Here is a 27302-nt window from a genome sequence, read left to right as displayed (position 1 = left end):
GTGATGCAAACATCTCTCCTATCCAGTACGAAATGTTCGAGCTATAAGCATTCGAAATCTTTCATTTTTTCCTGCATGTTCTGTGTTTAGGTTTTCATTTTACCCTCCATATATTCCGGTTAGACGTAGTCCCACGTCAATATAGATTGATCAATTTCACCTCAAAGGTACGTTTTGAAATTTTCCACTAAAAATTTTCCAAACTATTGGTTAAAGAAATTTTTCAACGAAACATTTCATAAAGTTGTGTGACTTTCGCATCGGTACTGTTTTTAAAAATTGTAGGGTATAGTTTAAGCAAAACATTTCGGAAATATTTACATTTTTCTGAAAATCGTGATCAATTTGCCTCCGATTTATGGTACCATCTTGTTGTGTTCTGCGCCGTTACTGTCACTTGTTAAATGTTAACATTGAGTACAGTTGTTATTTCCTCTTTTGTAAGGTTTCGCTGTCAAAGTCGGTGTTAGTTTGTTTCAAAATGTCAAAACTAACAATTTTCTCCAAGAGTCCGAAAACATCTAACAGAACTCCATGTCACCAACAAAAGTTGTCGTCAAATGGCGAATACTGCCCAACTAAACAAGGATACGATTGCTAAAATAGCTCAAAAACTTGAAAGGAGTGGTCCTTCCATACCAGTAACGCAATCAGGGCGTCCCTTCAATGAGCAAACAGTTTTTCAAATTTACAGGGCTATCGTTTTAAAAGTCAATCAAATTCGAGATTTATCAGCATCTAAAATTTCAAAACAAATAGAGAGTGAGTTTTCCATCCATGTGATACCTTAAACAGTGACAAATAAACTTCATAAACAGGGTTTATGGGTTTATGGGTTCTGCCTTACAAATGAAACACAAATTTCTGCATTACTCGAGAATTAATCAAGCATATGAAACCAAGTTAAGCATAAGGAGGTTTAAGAGTGCAATAAATGATTCTATGGTGGTAAGATACTCCTCCCTAAGGGGGGGGGGGGGATGGAGCTGTCATACAAATGAAACACAAAAAACCAAGAAAATGAAACCAAATTACGCATATGAAGGTTTCTATGGTGATGAGACACTCCACCCCTCTCTCTTAGGGAGGGGCTGCCATACAAATGAAACACAAATTTCTGCATAACTCGAGAACTTCTCTAGCAAACGAACCAAATCTGGCATGTGGAAGTTTTAGGATGCAATAAATGTTTTGTATGGTGGTTCGACACTCCTGAAACCTCTCTTAGGGTGGGCTGTCATACAAATGACAAACAAATTTCTGAAGAAAAGAGGTTAGGGGTCTGTCTTTATTCTATCATATTTTCTATATCAAACATTTATTGCATGTAACGGAGAAACATGTTATTTGCAAGTGGTTGAAAAATCTTGAAAGAGAATTGTGTCTGAAAATAATCTGATATTAAAATGATGAGTTTTGGTAGAAGTACTAGGAATTTTTTAGTAAAAGATAAATTCAACGGGGTCGATTAGAAGATTAATCAATGAACAGTTCTGCGATTGGACCCATGGACTGGCGCTTAGTAAGAAAACGTGAATGTTTGAAGGTATTGATAACAAAAAACAAATTTTGGGCGGGACGAAGTTTGCCGGGTCAGCTAGTTTGAAATATAAAAGTTAAAGCAAAAAAAAACAGTTTTTTCATGGTCACCCTAATGCAACTTAGAAAAAAAGCGCTAAATCGATTATATTAAAAGATAGAAAAAAGCTTTGTTCTACAAAGTTGTATAAAATAACTGGGGCTATAACATTGTCGAACTATGTTTATCTCTATCTATATAGCTAAGAAAGTTAGATTTTTTATTGCATCGACAATTTTGGTTACCCTATTTTTGATAACATAAAAATGAGCGCTCTGTCATATGTAACAACTTTGTTGAAGACAGTTTTTCTCTAAAAAACAAATATCTCCCACAAAGTTGTTTTTAGCACTTTCTATCTAATTAGGATAACGATGAAAAAACTGTTTTTTTTTCTTTAACTTTTATATTTCAGATTCCGTCAAAAAACACCCCAAAAAGAATGACAAACAAATGAAAAGAGCATGTTTTTTGGGGAAAAATATCAATAACTTTGAGAGAAGTTGAGATATTGACAATTTCTGCATCGCAAAATGTTCGTATTAATAAGCTCTAAAAGTCTTCCACAGTTGTTGACAGTTGTATGTAGAATTTGAAATACAAAAGTGAGAGCCAAAAACAGTTTTTTCTTTCATGGTAACTCTAACAAAACATAGAAAAAAGACGCTATATCGGTTATTTCAAGAGATAGAAAAAAAAACTTTGTTCTACAAAGATATCTCAAATAACTGGGACTACAACATTGTCGAACTATGTTTATCTCTAAAGATAAGATAAGAAAGTTATATTTTGTATTTCATCGACAAGTTTGGTCATCTTATTTTTGATAACATAAAAATGAGCGCTCTATCATATGTAACAACTTTGGCTAAGACAGTTTTTGTCTAGAGAATAACTGTCGAGCTCTAAATGCTAATTTCCACTTAAATACATCTCCTGGTCCATTGTACAATGGCTTCAGAGAAAAAGACCTTATTAATTGGAATTTTGGAGGGAAAAAGATAATTTGATCAGATGGGATTGGAATAATGTTATTTTGGTCTTATGGTATCACACGCAAAATGCGAAAATCTAAATTGGAAGTGTTTGCAGCCAACACTGAAACATGGAGGAGGTGAATGTTGCAACATATTAATTTTACGAGTGATTCAACTACTTTTACCTGTGCAGGTAGAGCCATGGTTTGGGACTTGATGGTATAATTTAACGTGAGAGAGCTCTAATTCAGTGACGGAATGATGACACAAGAGGTTTATCTGAATACTGAACCGTCGTTTCGATAGGCAACATCGACGCTGTGAAATTCGAATTATTCTCTCAACCACGGTTTTCACCCGATTTAGACCACTAGTGACTGTATCGTGGTTCTCGGGTAAATAAATTGTGAGTAGTAATGGAATTAGCCGCGAAAGAAAATTTTGAACGACTTGACGAGTCGGATTACAAAAATAGTACACTAGCGTTAGAAAACCGTTGTGAAGAGTTTATCTAGTGATGGAGATTATGCTGAAAAACAAAGAGAGAAAACATTTGAAGAATGTTTTTTTTTCGCCAGTTCGGAGACATTTCATCCCACCCTTATAATTCACTAACTTTTTCAACATGACGACGGCGATCAGCAAGAGAAAATTTTTAAATTATGTAATGTCTGTTCGGCTTTGTAAAATATCGCATCTCTGGTTTTAAGTCAAGAATTAAATTAATTAACTTTCAAAACTTCTAAATTTTGATGTTAATTATGTTCGATTATGTTTTTACTTTCGCCATTGTTAATGCTACGACAATATGTTGACCAGCATTTCAGTTGCAATTTTTTACTTACACCTGATTATATCGTTCGACCGTAGCTTTCCTAATGCTTCGAAGTAACTACTCACTGCCACAACAACACCTCGCACCTCACGAATCTTTCCACTTTCCTCATCCTCTTACAACAAAATCAAATATCCGAGTAAAGTTTTTCACACTCCTGCTCCTTCCCGACCTTTCCTGTCTGCATCAAGAAAGAAGCGCAAGCGGGAAAATGGAACTCTTCTCGCGATCCCATGACACACAGACGTGGCGCATCGCATCACAGTTTTATAGATTTGCTAATTAGCGATGCCTAAATGCAATTTTAATTGAAGCAAATTATAGCCGCGCGTTTGAACAAACCCGAACAAAACAAACGCAAGGCAAATATTTGCGCTCCGATGCTGTGGGATCCCGTCAGGGTGCGCATCCGAATGGTGGACTCTTTGGCACAATCTTGGAATGACGTTGGCGCAGCATCCGTCAGTTTCCTATGTCGGCTAGGTGTGAAAAAATGTGTGTGCATTGGGAAATTTGTGATTTTCCTGGACGGCTGCGTGCAAAAATGGACGCCTCTCCCATTCCTTCGCGCCTAAGATGGGAAGTCGGGAAATTTGTCTGACCCGGAGCGGTGGGCCTGGTCGGAGAAAGGAAAGTGCGCGTGATGGACCTTTTCTGGAAATTGGCCTACGACGGCGGTGCGGAATTTTCAGTTCACACCTCGCCAAAGTTGAAACTAGCGTCACCGGATTGAAACGTGCGTTGACTAATTAATGACAGATTAGAGGGCCCTTTTGTGAACGATTGTGGCGTGGCGGGACGGTGTGAAAGGACCGGGGGAATTATGGGGTGTTTTAGGAAGAAAAGCCGCTAATTGCTAACAAATGCTGGGGATGGCGTTTTTCTTATTGTGGAACTTTGTTGAGCAATTAGTGTGTATGATGTTTTTTGCATGGACGAAAAGCGGTTTACCGCTGCTAACAATGTATGGTTGTTTAATGCTGCATTTGTTATTTGATTTAGGTTTATTTTCATCATCTGATATTGTCTATTAAAAAGTTTATGTTTTTTTTTAAATTTCAATTTCAATATCAATTGCAATTATATTAGTGCAAATTTTAACTCAATGCAGCGATAGCGACTTGTATGTCAGTTTCAAGTTATTTTATTATTATTCGGCCCACACAATAAAACTATCGTAACTGTCGGTTCAAGAATTTCATGCCACACTTTCAGCAGGGCTAATGCATTCATTTCTGGTTTGGAAAAACAAACTAATTCTCACACAAATAAGAAGAAGTTTGTTCTGGTTCATGTACACCTTGTTAGCTAATGTCTAATAACAACGAGATTTATATTCCGCGAAGTTGTTGCAGATCACTCATTTCTTCATAAAACGATGTATCTATGCATAATCTTTCGGAAAAAACACAAAAAAAATATTGTATATATAGAAACATCAGCATCAATTGTCCCATGTTGATATTCTAGGAATAACAGTCAGACCATGAATTTTTAAACCCCTAATCAAGCATGATTGATTCAGTGAGGGAATCTCATCGCATTTCATTAAACAATAGTATAGTACTTATAAAAAACCCGGTGTATTGCTCAATTGAAATAATTGAAGTATTTGGTAGACAAATATGCGAGTTGCTGATTTTGGAGCATGGGACAACTATGCGTAGAACGGCAGTAGAGGCAAAGGAACTAATGATTGGCTTGCACTTCTTTCATCAGAAGTTGACTTCTCCTTGTGTAGTAAGCAGCAAATGGTTTCGGTGCTCCTAGATATCGAAGGTATGTTCGATCCTGTTTCTATTGAAGTTATTTCCCAAAAACTTCGTCTAAATCGGGTTTCCCAGAAATTAAGTAGTTTTTTGTTTAACTTAATGCGTGAAAAATATATGAGCTTTTCTCATGGTTCTTCGTCAGTTTTGCGCGTTAGCTACATTGGTCTTCCTCAAGGCTCATGTTCTAGTCCAATTCTTCACAACTTCTATGTAAATGATATTGATGTTTGTTCATCGGGAAATTGTACTTTGAGACAGTTTGCAGATGATTGTGTAGTATCGGTAACGGGCAAGTACAGCACCAATCTTCATAATCCCTTGCATGATTCTCTTGACAATTTGGTCGATTGGGCCTGTAGATTGGGTATTGAATGTTCTACTGGAAAGACAGAGATGGGTATATTCTCAAGAAAAATCATCCTGCACAAATACAGTTTAAACTTTTGGATAGAACAATTTGTCACTCGATGTCATTCAAGTATTACGGCGATGTGTTAGACTCCAAAGGAACATGGGGTAAAGACATAGACTATGTTCAAGCACTGATTGCCGCAGTACTTGTTTATTCACTTGCGGCACCTTCTTTCTCTTATTTTCACTACCTTTCGGAAACCGTAAAACGTCTCCACAGAATTTCGGAAAACTTTCTTTCGCGATAAAAACTACAAATCTTCCCTTCGCTGTTAGTAATCCAAACTTGTCTATTTCGTCTCTCGTTTTTTGTTTTCTCTTGTGTTCTATTTACAATGTGTTTTTGTGTTGTTTGTGTATTGTCAACAAGGCGTGTTTCACCGCCTGTCTCTGGTTTCGCACAGTGTGTGATGTGTGTAAAAACTGGTAAGTATTAATTATGTGTTCTTATTTTCTAGGTGTATGGTGAGTGCATCGTGTAGGTGAGTATTTACATATTTACATATTTCGTTTAATTTCATTTCAGGTATTCTTTAGGTAAGTAGTAAACATTCCGGCCGCCAATGAAATTTCGTTCGTTCATTTGAACATCAGCGGTGGAATCATATTCCATGGAGGACCTGGAGGATAGGTCGGTATTGTTGCTTCAGCAGGAGACGGCTACGCATCGTCGACGTCGCACGACATGGAAACGTCCTTGATTGTTTCTGTGGGGAAGAAGAATTCGTACGACGACTGGCAATGAGTAGTGTAAAAGGAGAACTTAACTTGTGTTAAGTCTCGGTCACATGGCCGGGGTTGCCGCACCCCAAGGGGTCGGAATTACCGAACCCACATGACGAGATTTTTTTTTCTTATTAGAGATGTTCCTCGAACGCATTTCTTCTTTGATGTGGTTACTTCACAGGGCTGGCGCTGTCTTGGGTTCTGGTGCATCGTTGATCTTGTAGTAGATGGAAAACTGTAATTAAACACGGTTGTATCGATCGGAAGAGAACACAAACGGGAGTACTTAACTGCTGTCAAGTCTCAGCCGGGGGCTTCGAAAAGCCCACACGGCGAGGCCTTGTCCTCTTTACAGATGCACCAGGAAAACGCTCGATACCCCCGAGCTTGGGCCAGTACCCCGTACTAGCGACTTCTCACCCTGAGCTAGGACCAGCTAGTTCTGGCGTCGGTGAAACGGATTCCGGATCGATCCCAACAGGAAGCAGGCACAGCTTAGAGATCGCACGTTGCATGATTCCGGAGCTGGTCTTCACGGTGGCTACTCGAACACGGCCATCGGTACCGGGATGCACGCTAAGCACGCGACCCAGGGCCCACTTCTGCGGTGGTAGCTGTTCATCCTTCAAGACGACGATGGACCCAACGGCAAGGTTATCCAATGCTTCAGTCCACCGGTATCGATGTTGCAGTGTGGTGAGGTATTCAGTATGCCAGCGGTTCCAAAAATGCTGCGACAACTGCTGAACTCGTTCCCAGCGAGACAAACGATTCTCTGAGATGCTAGTCTTATCGGGATCAGGCAGCGCGTTAAGCGGCCGACCGATCAGGAAGTGTCCTGGAGTCAGCGAGAGTTCGTCTGTTGGAGCGCCTGGCATTAGCGTAATCGGACAAGAGTTAAGCATTGTTTCAACTTGGCACCGAGCTGTCTGGAGTTCGGTCTCGGTCAAATGGGCATTTCCAAAAATCCTGCGCAGATGCATCTTGGCGGACTTCACGCATGCCTCCCAGATTCCTCCAAACGACGGCGAGCGGGGCGGAATGAAGTGGAATTCGATTCCATCATCCGTGCACTCTCTGGCTACAGCATCCTGATGGTGTTGGGACTGGAAGAGTTTCCTCAGTTCCCCTAGCTGTCGCTGTGCACCGACGAAGTTGGTCGCATTATCGCAGAAGATGTGGCTCGGCTTTCCCCTTCGACTGACGAATCGACGAAGGCTGGCGATGAATGCTGCGGTCGTCAGATCGGTGACGAGGTCGAGATGCGCAGCTTTTGTAGCCATACAGACGTACACCACAATGTAGGCCTTGAAAAACGGTGTTCGTTTGTTCCTTAACGCGGTTCGAACGTAGAATGGCCCAGCAAGGTCGACACCAACGTTTTGGAATGGGTACGCCTGGTTGACCCGAACTGGTGGAAGGTTGCCCATCAGCTGCTGCAACGACTGAGGTTTGGCTCGCGTACACGTGACGCATCGATGAACGACCTTTCGCACAAGGTTCCGACCGCCAAGAGGCCAAAATCTCTGACGGAGGGACGAAAGCAGCAATCCTGGACCAGCGTGCAGCGTCTTGAGGTGCTCTCGTCGACAGATCATCTCAGTGAGTCGATGGTTAGCAGGTAGCACGATGGGATGTCTCTCGTCGATCGATATTCGCGCGAAGTGCAACCGGCCGCCAACTCGGATTATTCCGTCCACAATCTGGGGATGTAGGAAACGGAGCTTCGACTTTCTGTCCACCTGGCCAGAACTAGTGAGCTGCCGTATCTCGATGTCAAAGCACTGCCCTTGGACTCTGCGAATCAGCATCAGCAAGGCGTGGTCGATGTCTTCGGGAGTCAGCGGTCCAACAACGCGTGGTTGGTTTTGTGCGTGACGACGACAGTTTTCGCAGAATCGCCAGAGGAGGGCAGCCACTCGGAGCACTTGACGAATGCTGTGGTAGCGATCGATGATATCGGGTGGTTCTTGGTCAGCAACTGGAAGGGCCACTGTCTTACGAGTCTCAAGAATCTCCGTGGTAGCTCTGGAATAGGGTACGGTTTCGGGCCACAGAGAAGTCTCGGAGTGCAACCACGTCGGTCCGTTCCACCACAACGAAGCGTCGAGAAGTTCATCGAGGTCTTTTCCACGGGAGATTAAATCTGCGAGATTATCTTCTGACGGGACGTGGTGCCACACAGCATGAGACGTGAGCTCTTGTATTTCTGCCACACGGTTCGCTACAAACGTCTTCCAGGTTGACGGTGTGGCCAAGATCCAGTTCAGCACGATCGTTGAATCAGTCCACAGGTATGTCGTTGCTGAAACGTCGACGCTGTCCAAAACCTTCGTGAGAAGTCTGGAGAGGAGCTGCGCTGCGTACAACTCAAGGCGAGGAATAGTCGTCGTTTGGATCGGAGCAACTTTGATCTTTGCGCTGAGAAGACGTACGGTACACGTTCCAGCAGCGAAAACGGAGCGAAGATATATGCATGCGCCATAGGCGTCCTCCGAAGCATCGCTGAAGCCATGAATCTCCAGGCGTGTGTAACCCGGACGAAGAACGTGACGTGGAACACGAACATGTACGAGTGCGATGAGTTTCTGCCGAAAACAGGTCCAATCGTGGGCGAACTGATCGGGTACTGGTGTGTCCCAGTCAAGCTGCAGCTTCCACAATCCTTGAAGCTTGATTTTAGCCCTGGCAATCGTCGGACCAATCAACCCCAGTGGATCAAAAAGGCTGCTGATGTCGGAAAGTACCGTTCTCTTAGTTGGCGTTGCGTGTTCCTTCCACTTTGGAGTCTTGAAGAGAAGGTTATCCGATTCTGGCACCCAACGAAGGCCAAGTGCTGTCACGGAGAAGTCGTCGTCCAAGTCGCGCAATGTTGCAGTATCTCGCAGCTCTGGTGGAATTCCGTCTAACACAGCTACGGAATTGGATGACCACTGGCGGAGAGGAAGACCTGCAGATGCTAGCATTGCAATAATCTCCCTGGAAATGCTCGCGAGAGTACCAGCGTTGTCGGAACCTGTGAGTAGGTTGTCCACGTAGAAGTCGTGACGTACGGCAGATGCGGCGAGCGGGAATGTCTTCTCTTCATCGTCGGCGAGCTTCGACAATACTCTGGTCGCAAGAAACGGGGCACTACTGGTGCCGTAGGTGACAGTGCGAAGTTGAAACACCTTGAGCGGGAGAACAGGATCGTCATGCCACAGAATTCGCTGGAAAGGTTGGTCTGACTCGTGGACCATGACTTGACGGTACATCTTCTCAATGTCAGCTGAGACGACGTAGTTGTGGAATCTGAAGCGTAAAACGATTGTGACCAGAGTATCTTGGATGGTTGGCCCGGAGAGAAGAACATCGTTGAGCGACAGGCCCGACTTGGAACGGCACGACGCATCGAAAACAACGCGCATCTTTGTCATGGTACTCTCTGGCTTCATGACAGCGTGATGAGGGAGGAAATACTGCGGCTGGAGATCCTCTTCGGCAGATTTCACCTCGTACATATGACCTAAGTTGAGGTACTCACGAATAAATTCCTGGTACAACGCTTTCTTCATAGGGTTTGCAGCGAGCGAACGTTCCAGCCCGTAGAAACGTTTTGTAGCGTTGTACCGGTTGTCTCGTAGTGAATCTCACAACGTAGCGTCCATCGGCGTTGCGAACGGTGTTAGCGGTGAAGTGCTCTTCGCAGTACCGTTCTGACGGTGACCATCCCTTGTTGTTCTGGGTCTCTCCAAGCTGCCAGAAACGATTGACCAGCTCGTTGATGGTGCAAGGGTTGCTGAACTGGCACCTTTGCGAATCACTGTGGTCGTGGTTGTTCAGCACACATTTTCCGGAAACGACCCAACCGAACTCGGTGCTTTGCAGCAGAGGCAAGTCATCTCCAAGCGAAATACGACCATAACGGAGCACACGGAGGAAATGTGCTACACCCAGGATAATGTCAATGTTTCCAGTAACCGCAAATGTAGGATCGGCAAGATCCAGATGGCGAGGAATGGACCAGTGACGAGTGTCTACCGTCGACTGTGGAAGCTTCACAGTGATTAATGGCAGCACCAACATCGTGTCCTTGATGGTGAACGGCGACACTCGCGAGAAGATCGTCACCGTGGACTGGTACTCAACCGATGTTGTAGCATTACCGATTCCGCTGACGGTGATTGAATTCGGTAGACGAATACGTGGGGGCTGCAGTCGATCACATGCAGCCTTCGACACGAAACTACGTTGAGAAGCACAGTCCAACAAGCAGCGCACGGTGCAAACTCGACCTCTACTGTCCCTGATGTTCATCATGGCGGTTGGTAGAAAGACAGCTTCTGGAATCGTCCCCGCAGAATGCGTAACGAGAGCGTACTGTGGGTTTCCAGAAGAGCCATTGACGTTGTAGTTGTTCGACGTAGAGGGAGACTGTTGCTGGACGGCGACTGTGGTGGCGGACTTCGCGGTTTGCGAAACGGATGCTACTTGGGCTTGTGGAGCAGAAGAGTGTTGTTGCTGGAGTGCCACGCAGCAGCTGGTATTAGACTGACTGCCAGAACCGACACCTGAATCGGTAGAATCCAAGTGCAGAAGAGTATGGTGCTTCTTGGAGCACACACGACATCTCTGGGCAGAACAGGTCCTCGCATAGTGAGAGTTTGAACGCATGCAGTTCATACACAGCCGGTTTCGCCGCACGAGCTCCGATCGTTGGGTGACGGTCATCTTGCGGAAACGGGACACTGGTAGAGGTAGTGCGCTTGACCGCACATATGACGCATGGTTTCGACGACTGGATGACACTGGCTGCAGCTGAACTGGACGGTTCGGACTGTGCTGCTGCAGGAAACGAAGTGAACTTGGTAGGTGGAGGCAGAGGGCGAGGCGGCTTGGAGCGTGGAGCAGACTGGGAGACGATAGGAGAGACGGCTTGCAAAACTCGATCATAATTCTGGAGGTAATTGACCATGGAAACGTTCGAAGGCATTGCTGTTGACTCCTCGTTGATATGGTCGACATCTCGGGCGATACCTCCCAGAACAGCGGCGATGTTATCGGCGTCGAGTTTGGCGCAGTGATTCTCCCATTCGCGTAACGTACTCGGACCGAGACGGACAGACAACAGGTAAACAAGAAGAGAACTCCAACGATCGGCCGGTTCTCCCAAATTCTTGAGAACGGAAATTTGTTTTGTTCAAAACGGTCCACCAAGGTCAGAAGTTCTTCGGCGCTCTCCTTGCGCATCGTTGGGGTATCGAAGAGGGTTTTGATGTGGCATTTGATCAGCTGACGTTTATTCTCGAACAGACGCAACGATCGCCAGGCGTATTTGTATCCCTGCTCGCTGATTTTTATCGGGTCGAGGATGCGCGCGGATCCGGATCCGCTAAATTTAGGCAAAATCAACTCCGGTAGCCGTATGTTGAGAGGTCTCACCGGAGGGGGAGGATTTACGGACGCTGAACCACTGGATTTCTTTAATTTACTCATGTAAAACGCGCACAGCGCGTAATACCGGGTGTCAAAATCGATACGCTCACCTTTTAAGTCAACGGGCTCCACTTCGGTGGAGAAACTCTCCAGTTTCGCGACGATCCGATGGTAAACATCATAGAACTGCTCCAACTTCTCTGCCCACGCTCCTACCTGTCCTTGGATCTTCTCCGTCTTGTCGAATTCCTGCACGTAGAACTCCAGCAACCCCAAGGAATCGACGATGTTGTCCTTGGTGTGCTCTAGCTCGCTAATTACATTCACACTATTTTCCTCTTCGGTGGCTACGGCCAACTTTCTTTTCGCACTATTTCTCTCCGCCATTTTCCTTTCTTTCGGTAGTGTCACTCCCGGTTCGCGCACTAATTCAACCTCCAAGAATCACTTCTCCACAATCGAAATCAATTTCAATTTATTTTGTGAAAACTTTTGCCAGAAATATTTTCTTCACTTTAATCGCCTATCGGGCACACCGTCTTCGCTGCAGACCGACAAAAACAAACAGCGAACAAAACAGCCGGCGCTGTGAATGTTACTATTGCTTGCTGCTGCTTGTTTATTCACTGCACAATAGTAAGAACTCCGATGGCGATTTATTTTTTCCCGATGGCGGATTCTTGGAGGGAACACTTTTATGATGGCGAATTATCACGTGGGGACACTACGGACGGTGATTCTCTGCGCACTTTCTCACCACTTAAGCGATATAAAATCGAATTTCTAATCGTTCCGTTTTGTTTATACACACAATGTTTACACTTTGCGGTACACTCATCCGGTTCGAAGGACCAAATTATGTTCAAGCACTGATTGCTGCAGTACTTGTTTATTCACTTGCGGCTCCTTCTTTCTCTTATTTTCACTACCTTTCGGAAACCGTAAAACGCCTCCACAGAATTTCGGAAAACATTCTTTCGCGATAAAAACTACAAATCTTCCGTTCGCTGTTAGTAATCCAAACTTGTCTATTTCGTCTCTCGTTTTTTGTTTTCTCTTGTGTTCTATTTACAATGTGTTTTTGTGTTGTTTGTGTATTGTCAACAAGGCGTGTTTCACCGCCTGTCTCTGGTTTCGCACAGTGTGTGATGTGTGTAAAAACTGGTAAGTATTAATTATGTGTTCTTATTTTCTAGGTGTATGGTGAGTGCATCGTGTAGGTGAGTATTTACATATTTACATATTTCGTTTAATTTCATTTCAGGTATTCTTTAGGTAAGTAGTGAACAGACTACTTGAAACAAAAATGTCAGAAAAGAATAAATTTTCTTCGGTTCGGAACAGGAACTTGGATTTTATTAGGTTGTATAAAACAACCATTTTATCTGTTATGCAAAACGAAAGTTTTTGCTTTGGATCCGTTGCCTGTATCCATATTTTGCATATGGAAAGGATTCAATATCGCTGTTTGCATGTTGCTCTAGGATGTATGTAGTCAACACATACAATGAGCTTAGAAATTCCAGCCGACATACTTCTTCTTTTTTCGAGTTGTCATTCCGTTTTTCAATACGCTGTAAAACTCTTAATCGGAAAGTGATAGCAAACTTTGAAAAAAATGTTAAAGTCAGGCGTTCAATCTAGGCGATTGTCCCTATAGCATGAATTTATGACGCGTTTGTGGTATAGCATATCACGATATTGATCATATTGTGAGGATTTGTTATGAGATTCAAAATGAAAGGTTATCTTTAATAATTTTTTTTCGCAATAATGGAATGCCACCCAATTTTCCGATCCGCGACGTTCTGACAACTCGTGATATCGATGCTTTTTTTTCACTTATGATTTTCCCAAATCCATACACTTTCAAATAGGAATATTTTTTTGTTTTTTTTTCTTCCTTCATTGTTTTGATTTTTATTATTAACGTTTCTTTTCTTCAAATTTTTCTCTCAGAATTAAAAAAATGACCAGATTTTCCTTCCCTAGTCCCAAGGAGATGGTCATCTCTATAACAAGAAGCCTCAAATATTATCTTATTGTGAATTTTGTCATTATCTATTGGCGATCTAACGTACAAATCTACACCTAGGCGGCGCTGCGGTGAAAGTGATGATGGTTTTAAATTTTGCCATGTGAGCTTATGGAACATTTAGTAGTTCTTTCCATAAATTACAATGTTATAATCATAAAAGATTATTTGATTGCGATGAGTTTTTAAGAAATTTAATTCTGCGCATTTCTATATATAACATTTTATTTTCTCATCTCTTTCAATAGTGAAAATTGTATAAATATTGACAATGGTTGAATCAAAGACGGAAATTCGAGAGCATCATCAAAAACATGTAGAAAAATGCATGGTTCTTGCATGTGAGAACTACCTTGGGAAGTCCGGAAGTAAAACATACGTGATTTGTTTTTCAATTTTAGGTTACCTTATCATCATTTTCTTAGTTCAAAACCAGAATCCAGATGTCTCACCGATCGCTTACGTTTTGCGTTAGATCGCCAATATTGTGACATTTTTCGAAAAGATAATAGGCTTAAGAAAGAACATTGGCATTGTTCTACTCACAGGGGCTTTCAATAATCATAAACATGGCTCATTGTTACATAAAGTTGAAGGAAATTTAGTATAATCAAAGGAACTAGAATCTCAAAATTTTCGAAAAAATACCAATTTACTACTTGAATAATGCACTATTCATCGTTGATTAGAAAACCATTTTTCCCCGAAAACAATGATAAATTTATTCCGATGCCTAAATAAATTACCACAGATATCGCCACATATTAACCCACACCCCATTAGGAATTGTCCTCACTCGGCAAGCGATTCCACGATCCAGATCCTATCAACTCCCCGACCGTTTAATCACTCTAATAGAGCCAACCTCTTTCCTTTCAGGAGAGAGAAAAAAAATTACTTCTTGTCCATCCTGACCACTGGAAGTAAGGGGACAAAAGTGCCTCATCAATTAAATAAATGGTTCATAAATCAATCCGACTACTCAACAAGCGCTCCCTGAAGCCTAGGTAAGGCAATAGCACACACATGCACCAGGGGATAGGGGGCAGACGAGGAATAGAATTACCATCCATTTAAGTGGAAGTCAAAATATTTGACAGTAGCGATGCAAGTCATGCTGGTTCGATTGAAAACGATCTCCGATCCGATAGCACCAATGCGAATGCGACCCGATGAAGGGAAAACGGGACTCTAGAAACGGTAGCTCAAAACCACCTGGCCAATGTGTCGTCCTTTGGGAGATCGCTCCGTTGCCGGCGGCACAAAGACTCGGAAGATAATCCCGAGGTGTTTTCTGATCGCTTTTGAAGAAATTAAGTGGAAAGGTATATATTTGTATTCGCAATGGAACCAAACTGGGCTCATTGAAATGTTTCAATAGTGTTTGTTTTGCCATGGTTTATTGATCGTCCTCATGAGACCCAGGAAATATTGTTGTCGAATAAAAAAGCAAGTTGAAATTGATTTGAGACAATAACTAACCTGAGCCGGGAAAAAATCCAACTTACAAACCTTACACCATCGAAACATAGCGATGAACCTCACCCAAAACCCGGCCACCCGGCAGAGAGTGTTAAATACAGTTGTTTCACACAGTAAATCGAGGGTGACCGCGAAGTCTCTCAGCCGGAGTGTTTGGGTGTATTGCCATTTGGATTAATTAAATCCCCCACTCCATCATTTTGATCTCAGCCGACGATGAGTTTGGCTTGGGCCGGAGCATCCGGAGCCGAAAAATTGCATTTTTAATGCCGCTAATGAATCAAACGTTTAACTCCATTAATCATCGCTTGCGCTTTTTAGCACTGCACACATTTTTTTTTTGTTCATTCATTCCCAAGGGAAGGTGGCAAATTCCGCTTAACTTGTGCTGAATGCAACATTTTTTTCCCTATCTCTTCTCTGCACTCGGTGATATACGACCTTTTGGATGAAAAGGCGGCAGTCAACGAGTGATTTGATGTGTTAGAGATCCGAGGAGTGATGTGGTTTGCGGAAAAGAAAATCAACACAACAACGGAATTAAACTGAAAACGCCACAACATCAAAACCGAAACGCCCGAAAAAGAAAACGGGAAGCCAAACCCGCCAGCCACTTTCGAGGGAGAAGATCTGCGGGAAATTCGAGAAGACATAAAAGCGTATATGAGCATCGTCATCATCATCATCAGCATTAGCAGCATCAGCATGGAAGCGATTGAAATAAGCGGCTAAAGTGGTATAATGAGGGGAGAGGTGAGAACGGGAATCAAAATAGGTGGTCCAATTAGAACAACTAGTTAATTAAACGGTTAATCATTACCACAGGCCGTTTCTTACCGATTTGCGTGGTTAGCTTCCAGATCTCATTACAGCTATTTAGTGGAAATAACCGTTCGTGTATGCTTAAATTTGTCCCCATTTACTCTCGGGCGGGGAAATTTTCCTTTGATCTACGCTCGAAGATGATCTAGTTCGCAGCCGCTTTCCGCACGTCAGCAGCAAATCTGACTGATGATTAGCAGAGTTGCTGAATTTGCGTCGGAGAATTTCGTAGTTGTTGTTTTTATATCTTTGAAAATTACAACCACAGAGGAACCATGCTACGAATCATACTTTATGGTACTTTGAGATTTCCAATTGTAAACCGTGTTCATTGGGTTGACAAATTATTGTGAATGCGTCCAATTTTCAAAATTGGGTTCCTAAAATACTGGCAAAAAGTTTTGAGTAGACGATAAGTTTTAAAATGCTCGTGCAGGTAGAAGAATTTTCTCGACTTTGAATTGATATCAAAAATGACAATGTTGATGGAAAGTCATTGAGCTTTACAGCTAATATTATATTCAAAGCTGATTGTAAACAGAGCAGAATAACATTAAAAATTCAAATTACCGACAGCAGAAACTAATCGTACCAAATGTATTCGCGTTATATTTGTATGTTTTGTGCTTAAATTCAAATCGGTCGAGGCACCCGAAAATTAAGACCTTTTCCGAAAAAAGGTGTTTTTATAGTGTTTCAGGAAATCATTTGTAATTTCGCAAATATTACAGTAAGTTCAAATGTTTTTTTAATGTTTTTAGAGTATCTCCAAGATACCTGTGAACGTTTCATATTGATACATTCAGCCGTTTTCTTTAGTCGATTTTTCAAAGTTTGAAATAAATCAGAGGAGCACTTAATCGCTTAATCGCTACGCGACTGTCAGAATGAACGACTCGTAACTTCACTTGTACACAACAAGATAAAAATATATACGTAAAATAATCTTATACTTGAAAGTTAGTGCTTGATATGATGTGAATCCCGACTGTATGCAATGATTTTTCACAAAGTTACAGCATGTCAAAAATCACCCAAAATCACTCACGACATAGTTCAGATTTTCGTGAAAAGTAGTAATTTTGCTCCTTAGCGCAAAATATTAGACCTGTATTTTTAAAAAAAAATTTCATTAAGGTGCCCATCTCCATTTTAGGGTGGTCCGAAAAATCTACTTTTTTCCATAAATGACAGTTTTCATAAACTCATAACTTTTGAACTACCTGATCGATTCAGATGATCGAAATATCAAATTAAGTTCAATGTTTTCAATAGTCTTCTTTAAACTAAAATACAATTGCGAAACAATTGTAAGAGGTTGTGCCTGGGACACGACCGCATGTTGGAAGTAGAACTACGGAATTATATTACTTAATCCGCTCGTTCATTACTTTGGATATTAGTTTAGAATGTATCGAACATTTTTAAATGACTTTTTGGTTGCTTAGTTATTTTTACTACTTCAGTAGTAAAAACTATAATTTGAAATTTGAACAATTTAAAACTGCCTTCGGTAAACTGATAGATATAAATATGCCTCCTTAAATGGTATCGCTACCATACGTCGACACTGTATTAGATATATAACATATTACATATCAGATATAGAAAAGTTATTTTCCGTTCATAATTGCATTCTCGAAAGTGTGTTCAGTCACATTTTGTAACCATATATATATATATATATATATATATATATATATATATATATATATATATATATATATATATATATATATCCATTTTTTTTTATTTTGTAACTGTCAGTCCCAGTCAGTCAGCGCTTTTCTTCTCAAAAAGCTCAACGTCGGCCCCTAGGGACACTTCACTTTTGACGTAGGACTACGTGGGGTGTAAGTTCAAAGTTTCGAAAACGGAAGCGTTACGCCGGAGAACGAGATTTTGAGCGTTAATAGCTCCTAAACAACTGAACGAAATGGTATGATAAACACTTCATTCGAAAGATAAAATGTCTACGCGTTATATGCTTGTTACTTTTTGATCCAGAAACTTGTTTCAATAGCCCTAAAATTGCTTTCAAAACAGGCTATTGAAATCACCCCAATCGGTATATAAACGAGTGCCGCTCGGAAATCCACTCAGTTATGATTGTACAACGATTTAGGTACGATCGCTGGAATTGATGGATGTTTCCCCAACACAGACTTCAAAATCATGAATCCTGGGGGAATCTTCACTGCAACAAAAAAGCGAGCTCCGGGTACTTTTTGTACTCGCTTGCGTTTTTTTTGCAAATCGGAATGTTTCCCTTACACAGATTTCAAAACCATGGAGCCTGAGGAAATCGGCATTGCAAAATAGATGCCAGCTGCGGGTACTGTTGTACTCGCTTGCGTTTTTGCAAATCGAAATGTTTCCCTAACACAGATTCCAAAAATATGGATCCTGGGGAAATCGGCATTGCAAAATAGATGCAAACTACGGCTACTTTTGTACTCGCTTGCTTTTTCCAATCCGGAATGTGTTTTCCCAATACATATTCCGAAACCAAAAAGGTGGAGGCGATCTGGCGTAGTGGTAACATCCATGCCTCCCACGCTAAAGGTCACGAGTTCAACCCTCACTCCCGACATTCTTCCAAAAAATGGAAGTAAAAAGTGACGAACCAGCCAAATGAGTTGAAAGTCACTATAATACAGATAAAGAAGAGAAGAGAAGAAACCAAAAAGTTGGAAAAATCGTCATTTCAGATACATGGAAGTCGGTAATACTTTCATATCCCCATGGATTTTTAAACTACAGAATTCGTTTTGCTAACACGGTTTACAAAAGCGGTTACGTGTATTCTGTTTTATTGTGTACCACACTTTGATACAACTGGTTTCTTCTTCTTCTTCGAGACAGGCTTGTGTAGTGAATGTGCATCAGCATTAGTAATGGATATAGTCCGTTCGCTTAGCCTGTTGGATTGAGACTGTGATATCAAATCTGGGATGGCTTATTTATACCGAATAAGTTGAAAAGTGGTAGAAACTGTGAGTTTCATAAATATAGATTTTTTAGGGAATCACCCAACGTAGCTGTTTTAACGGAGAAACGTCTTACCTCGCGCTCGTTGATGATGAAAGTGAAGTCCAGGGCCAATGATTACTAAGCAAAGGTGTTGGTGACTTCCACACCGCTGTTATGATATCACAGCTAAGGGTTCGCTCGATGTGATCATATATTAGGCTGTCAAAAAAGTCCTGCGGTATTTTTTTTTTGAATTTTCATTTGTTCATAAAATTAGTTACAATCATCTGTTTTAAGTCAAATATGCGCCGTTTTGTTCGATGACTTGTTCCCAACGAGATGCCAACTTCATAATACCCCTGTTATAGAAGCTCGCTTCCTTATTGGCAAAAAAACTCGGATAGCCAATTTTCACAGGCCTCTTTTGTGGCTAACTTCTGACTACCTAGCTCGTTCGCCATGGACAAAAACAGGTGGTAGTCACTTGGTGCAAGGTCCGGACTATACGGCGGATGCAAAAGAACCTCCCATCCGAGCTCCCGGAGCTTCTGGCGCGTCACCAAAGAAGTGTGTGGCCTGGCGTTGTCCTGATGGAAGACAATGCGGCCTCTGTTTATCAAAGATGGCCTCTTCTTCATGAGTGCTACCTTCAAGCGGTCCAGTTGTTGGCAGTACAGGTCCGAATTGAGCGTTTGGCCATAGGGAAGCAGCTCATAATAGATTATTCCTTGACAATCCCACCAAACACACAGCAGAACCTTCTTGGCCGTTAATGAGGGCTTGGCCACCGTCTGAGCCGCTTCAGCGGGCTTCGACCACGACCGTTTGCGCTTCACGTTGTCGTAAGTGACCCACTTTTCATCGCCAGTCACCATCCACTTCAGAAACGGGTCGATTTTGTTGCGATTCAGCAGCGATTCACATGCGTCGATACGGTCAAAGATGTTTTTTTGCGTCAACGTGTGTGACACCCATACATCGAGCTTCTTTGTGAATCCAAGCTTCTTCAAATGCCGGTCTTTCTCGGCTAATTCAGCGATTTTGTCGCAATTTTCGACGACAGGCCTTCCGGAGCGTGGCGCATCTTCGACGACCTCTACACCAGAACGAAAACGTTGAAACCATCGTTGTGCGGTGGAAAAGGAAACTGTATCGGGTCCATAAACTGCACAAATTTTATTGGCCGCTTGAGATGCATTTTTGCCTTTGTCATAGTAAAGGGTGTGTCACATCAAATTGCATCACGGAAAAAACGCTGTAGAAATATAATTTTTAGGAATTATATCTTCAGCTTTCGCTTATAATCAGATAAGAGTGTATAGATCACGTTGGCCATGCTTCACTGTCAATTTTTCGTGAATTTGGAAAAATGTCGTCGAACGAAAAAGAGCGTCGTGAATTAATCCTGTGCACTCATTTCGAGAATCCGGAGTTGTCACATCGGGACATCGGTAAGATGCTGGGAATCGTCCAATCCACGGTCAGCAGAGTATAAAACGATACTTCGAGAACCTAACCATCGACCGGAAGGTGAAGAACGGCAAAAATGGATGCTCCGTCAGTGAAAAAGATCACAAGCGCGTAGTTAAGCAGTTTAGACGTGATCCGAGAAGTTCGGTCCGGGATGTCGCCAATAAGCTGAATGTGTCAAGTTCATTCGTCCAGCGGACCAAGCAGCGGGAGGGCCTGCGTACATACAAGGTTCAGAAGACTCCTAACCGCGACGAAAGGCAAAACATAGTGGGGAAGACGCGAGCCCGGAAGCTGTACACCGAAATGCTGACGAAGCCGCATTGCCTGGTAATGGACGACGAAACCTACGTCAAAGCGGACTTTCGTCAGCTGCCGGACCTGTTGTTCTTCTCCGCAGAGGACAAATCCAGCGTTCCGGAGGGGATTCGCAAGCAGAAACTATCCAAGTTTGCCAAAAAGTACATGGTGTGGCAAGCGATCTGCTCTTGCGGAAAGCGGAGCGCCCCCTTCGTGATGACCGGCACGGCAAACGGGCAGGTTTACCTTAAGGAGTGCCTACAGAAGCGCTTACTACCACTATTGAAGCAGCACGAAGGCCCGACCATCTTCTGGCCGGATCTCGCTTCGTGTCACTATTCAAAGGACGTATTGGAGTGGTACGAAGCCAACGGGGTTACCTTCGTGCCAAAGGTAATGAACCCGCCCAACGCGCCGGATCTTCGCCCAATAGAGAAATATTGGGCGATTATGAAGCAGACCCTCCGGAAGAACCCAAAAGTTGTCAAATCGGAGGCGGACTTCAAGAGAAAATGGATTTCTGTTCAAAAAAAACTACAACCTGACGTTGTACAGAAATTTATGGACGGGGTAAAGAGGAAGGTGCGAGCATACGGGCTAGGGCTCGAAGTATGAATAAAAAGAAAATGCCAAAAGTTGTTTAATAGTTTTTATTTTACTGTCTAAAATTTTCAAAAGGATCGGTCTACTGGGCGAATTTCTACAGCGTTTTTTCCGTGATGCAATTTGATGTGACACACCCTTTAGTACTGTAAAATATGTCGGATTTTCTCTTTATTTTGCTCCATATTTGCGACACTATAACTCACGAACGACTTAACCAAACAAATCATTTTTGTCATTTTGTCATTTTGTTTAACTGCCCAATCATAAAGCTCTAGTGTTGTTTGGATTGTGTTTCCAAATCATCAATTCATGAAGAAACAACTCTTCTGTTATAGGTCAGCGGAATAGGAGAAATCGTTTTTAAACAAATGGCTGAGTTCAATGAACGATTTTAAAATTAATCGATGAATTTGTGTCGTATTTCGTTGATAAAATAGACAAACTCATAGAGCATGACGTTATTTACAAACAGCAGTCTGATTTTTTGCGAAAGAAGAAAAGAATTTTTGGTGCAAGGAAGAATAATAGTAATTTGTGATTTTTCAGAGAATTATTCATTCATAATTTAAAATGCGGCGCAGGGTTATCACTGGAATAACTCGCAAGCGACTATTCATCTATTTGAAATATACTACAAAAAATATGGTAAACTAAAAAATGTAAGCCTTAAAGTTATTTCAGAAGTTTTAACACACGTCACTAATGCCATGCAGTTGTTTATAGACAAATTGATAGAATTTGTCAGAAAAATAATCGATTTTACTCAAATGACTCTCATGTTCGCTCCATCGACAGCGCACTACAAAAACAAAAAGAATTTCGCCAGTCTGTGTAATTTCAAAAAAGTTAACGGACTAGAAGCAGAATGGCATTACTTTGCCACCTCCCACGGGAAAGGACCCTGTGATGCAATAGGAGGGACTCTGAAGCGAATGGCAAAGAGATTACGGAACACAATCCAAACAGCACTAGCTCTTTATGATTGGGCAGTTAAACAAAATGACAAATGTATCACGAAATTGAATTTCTGTTACGTATCCAAAGAACAGCATACAAAAAAGGCAATTGAGCTTGAGAAAGTATTCAACCACGCGAAAACAATATCGGGAACACAAAAATTTCATTGCTTTATTCCTGTAGATGAAAACAGAATCGCAGCTAAAAGTTTTCAAATTTAGTAGATCCCAAAATCTTCAAAATGTCAGATAAAAAGAAAAAATAGGAAATATATGATGATTGTATCTCTTAGAATATAAATTAACATTAACATGGCATGGTATGAGATCAGATGAATAAAAATAAATTTAATGTCAAAAAATGTCATAAGTTTTATTACATTTGGATTGAAATAAAGACCTCTAAAACACTCATTCAACATTTTTATTATTATTATTTATTTATTTTTATTTTGAGTAGGCTTTCTGTACTGAAAGAAGAAATAAACTTAATTTCAATAAAATATTAAAAAAGTTTTTGTTAATGTAGGATTTAAAAAAAATGTTTTCAGCTTTTTTTCTGAATTTTCAATTATTTTCCCAAAATTCTTACATAGATCACTATTCTGTAGGATTTACCATTTTCGAGTAAAAATTTAAAAAAAAAATGGTCAAAAATATTTGGCCCCTTTCCATGTGTTAGTCTAAATAAATTTTCGGAAAACTAAGTATTCCAAGTTGCTTGATTAGGTAAGGTCTTCACGCCCAGAATTAAGTTCTAAGTTCTAAGAGGGTCATGCCAACATCAGGTTCAGTTGGCGCGGAATCCGTCATATTGCCCTTTACAACCCGCCGAAAATGGATTGCACTGAATCACTCGAATACTCGTTGTCGGAAGTTTTCGCAAATATGTATTTTCCTGGGCAATTGCAACACAAATCTGTCAGTAAATTCGCTTGGACTTGATGTTTCAAAAGTATTTAGACTTAATCAGATAAAAGCTCCTGTCTCTTGATTTAATTCATAATATAAGCCCGATGAGCGTTCAGTTTCGTGTCATGCTGCCAAACAATTTGACTTGTTTGTACACGTATTTACTAAGCATAATGAAGACGTTTTTACAACTAAAGTTACTCTTATTAAAATTGGATTATAATTTTCAACAAATGTACACAACATGTCCCTTCCTATCCATCAATTCATTCAAACATTATTGGTAATCCTTGGATCAATTCTGCCATAAGCAGAGAAATTGTAAACCGCGATTTCGTTTGTAAATCGCGCTGTACAATTTATATTTGCAGAAATTTTGCTGATAATAACTCTATGAACATCGATTTAAACGAATATATTCATGTTAAGCGTGAACTTTTTCACTTTTATGGAATGATGGAATAAGCCAAATTGATTTGCATGACTTTTTTGTAATTAGAATAAAAAGTGTTAGTGGAATTAACTATGGATGTTTTCATAAAAAAATACCAAATTTAAAAAAAATCGCCGAAAAAAATGTAAAAACTAAAATTCATTTTTCTCAAAAACGTTTTTTTAAATTCTCAAAAAATATATATGAATAGTCTTTACAATTTTTTACATCGGAAGATGGACACTTTTACAGGGAAAAAGTTTTTCTAACAACTTTTTCATGTTTTCTTTGAAAAAAATACAATTAACCCTAATATTGTTTAGAGTCAATATAGCGAAAAAGTATATTCGACAAAGTTTTAGATCTTTTTAAAATATTAACTTTTGTCGAATACGTCAACTTTATATCTTTTATAGTTCCTGGAACATACGGCGTTTTTGCATGAAGGCTCCTGAAAAAAAATATGTTTTACTCGTAACATTTTTGTTTGTTGCGAATTTTCTACAATTTCCTTCATTTCATCCTTTGACCAGAATTTTATGGATATTATAGTTTTTGAGTAATATTTTTTGAAAAAAATCGAAAAAAATTTTTGCTCCTTTTCAACAAGCGGTCTAATTCTTTTTTGAATATTTCAAGTATGCAAAGTTGCTTAAAAGACCCATGTGTTCACACCTCCAACATTTTCACAATACTTCTAAAAAAAACTCCATTTTTTCTAGTGGCCAGCATAGTTTTTTGGATGAAGATGAATACAACAAAACAAAGACATCTCAAATCGGAAGGTTCACCCGCGAGTGATCCGCAGACAAGCATTTGTGACAACTGTTTTTTAGATAGGAAAAAGATTAAACAAATATAAATATACTGTTGAAGTTTTCTTTCCAGTCCGGCTATCGAGCGAAACACTGAACTAAATCAGCAACATTTGAAGCATTCAATTATAGTATAGTTGTGATTGACAACGAAAGGCCGAAGATCGCTGATGTTTTTCAATAAAAACCAGTTTTGGAATAAGGCTATGAAATTATCAAACAGTTTATGCATTCTTATCGTATCTAACTTCAATTGGGATAAACATGTAATTCAATAATGTGAACAAATATATAGCCTGTTTGTAAATATTTTTCAAAACTTTACCAAACTTAAAAACTTAAAAGTCTAATTATTCAGTATTTTATAGCACGCGAATTTTTACTTGATTGTATAGCTTTCAACAAATTCAAAATAACCTCTGTTCGTTATGTTTTTACTTTAAGAAGGAAATATTATAGCAACGGGAAATCATTTTTTGTTCTAGGTGCGGTACATTGAAATACATTGTCTGTGTGCCAAAACTAGATTTGAATTTCAAGAGAGGATGTAAAGAGAATTCAGGTTAGTTGTGCAGCATGACTATTCTAAATCTAAATGATTTGATTGCACTTTCTACTAGGAACTACTCAATGTAACATCATTTTCCTTGTTAGATATCGCCGTTTGTCACTTCACCAATCATGTGAAAAATTTAAATATAAGTACGATGATAATTCACAATCATTAGAAAATTATATGACATCTATCGACAGCATCCCAATCAAGGGTCATATTCAATTAATCAAACTCCTCAGTTATACCTGAATAATGTCATTTCGCCAATTATTTCGTGATCCCTTTTCCGCATTCCGCAAAGTGCCCGATCCATGTATCCGAACGATGCGAGAACTGCTGGGCACTGTCAGTGCCGAGTGAGTCCGACGAGAGATAGAGCGATAGAGAGAGTGAGAGAGTGAGAGGAACCACGCGGGATGCTGGGAAAAAAGCTCGACCAAAGCGGACGGAGCAAAAATCGACGTGTGTGGTCCTCCGGTCTTGGGCCATTCGAACGGCTGATTTCGCTTCAATGGATGGATGGATGGTTCGTGGCAACTTTTAAACAACCCGAGTGCGATTCATTCCATTTGGTTCTCCCCCTTGTATTTCCATACCGACCGTTGTTGGCCGATCGATCGAGACATTCGACGGCTGACGACGGGACAGACCTAAGCGACAGCAGCTCCCCATGGATGGATTATACAGATATTGAAGAAGTTAGCTAAGAGCATCGCTAAGGTACTCCGAGATGCATACATTTGTAGGTGAGTGATCGTAGATCGGTCCGCTGGGTGAACGGTTGGATGGATGACTAGGCGCACTTTCCATCCAGAGATGTTTATGAGATTGTTTTTTCTTTCTTTATTTCGGAATGGGGGAGATACAACGAATATCAGTAGCGTTAAAGCGCGTTGACGCTGTCGTCTTGTTTTCGGGCGGTGTCTATAAATCGTAATAATATTCGAAAAATGCTAATGACCAGCTAAAAGGTTAATATGATTAATGATGTGATTCAGTACAATGGTAAATATTTTGTTTCAGCGAACAACACGCTAGATAATAATGAATGTCCCATTGAAAATAGTGGAACTCGTTAGAAACGCGGAAATGTTTGTTAGAGTTTGAAAATTCCCGTACTAATTAAAATCATAACTTTATTCGATTACTGATTTGCAGAGCACTCAAGTGGTGGGTTCACCAGTTATCCTATGCAATTGGATAACAATTGGATTGTGCAAGATATGCGATTGTCATTCTTCTTTCAACTCGGCTCTCTTTGTTTGCTCACTCATTCCGTATTCCGTGCTTCGTGCTGACGGTTATTGATTTGTTTTAGTCTACTGAAAACGAGCGGTTATTACTCTTCTCCTCGACCGGGAATCACATATAGCAACGGAAAAAAAATCATTCCGATAGTAGCAGCATCGACATTTTTTGACGCATTCCGACAGCAAAGGTCTCCGATGATCCCTTCCAAAATCCCGAAAAGTTGATCCGCGATGACATTTTGAGTTATTAGTTCCAGATAACATAAATTGAAATATATCAACGTTCGAGCCGAGTCGAGCTTACGGTATCATCCCGAAGCGATCTGGTCCACACTCGGCGAGACTCGTCTAATCCATCACGACTAGCGTCTAGCGACCTAGACTCTGTCGAGAAGTTGTCAATTAACAACGCATCAGTGCTTTACTGCGGTGCTCCGGAGGATCTCGTCGTCTCCGTTGAAAGGTGATTGAAACCCCGTTGACGAGATAACTTCATCGGTGATTTATTGGAACCCATTAGTAGGGCTCGCATCGATCCGGAAACGGATCGTGCAGCCGGAGCCCATTGCAACAAAGAAGCGATGTAAAAATTTCGAGGAAGGGAACATTTGAGTATGAACGTTGTAAAAAAAAAGAATGTTAAATCAAAGGATAGCCAAATTACCATTATGAATGCGGTGAAGGTATTACAAAACATTTCCATATCACTCGATAGGTTCAATATCGCATGTAATTTCTTTTGTGATTTATCATGGCGCTAGTCTGAGGAGTGTTCTCATCGGCATTACTTGTGTGTAATTACAATCGATTAAAAAATACAAAAGTATCTCATCTTCATTTTTAGGACTAGTTCAGACTTGCCTCTAGATCAGATAACAATATACAGGGGAACTTCGATTTAACGTACACTCCACTTTCAAAATTGTACGTTGTATCGAAGCATAATAAAACAAAACCTAGAAACATAGCTCATTTAC

The 27302-nt window shown here is 40.9% G+C and overlaps 1 protein-coding gene across 1 annotated transcript; it reads right to left on the bottom strand.

Annotated features, from left to right (window-relative positions):
* Positions 1–6716: 6716 nt before the first annotated feature.
* On the bottom strand, positions 6717–9800 carry LOC129772993 (uncharacterized). The gene has a single exon (XM_055776542.1). It carries the CDS (start codon positions 9798–9800, stop codon positions 6717–6719), a length of 3084 nt encoding a protein of 1027 aa, XP_055632517.1.
* Positions 9801–27302: the final 17502 nt, after the last annotated feature.

This window comes from Toxorhynchites rutilus, chromosome 3, assembly GCF_029784135.1.
Source record: "Toxorhynchites rutilus septentrionalis strain SRP chromosome 3, ASM2978413v1, whole genome shotgun sequence".
NCBI classification, from domain to species: Eukaryota; Metazoa; Arthropoda; class Insecta; order Diptera; family Culicidae; genus Toxorhynchites; species Toxorhynchites rutilus.
Note: the sequence above shows the minus strand (reverse complement) of the source record. Positions and strands in the feature narration are given on the sequence as shown.

What these genes read in the sequence shown, in the direction of transcription:
- LOC129772993 (XM_055776542.1), bottom strand. Translation starts at nt 9,800, where the DNA reads ATGTACGAGGTGAAATCTGCCGAAGAGGATCTCCAGCCGCAGTATTTC.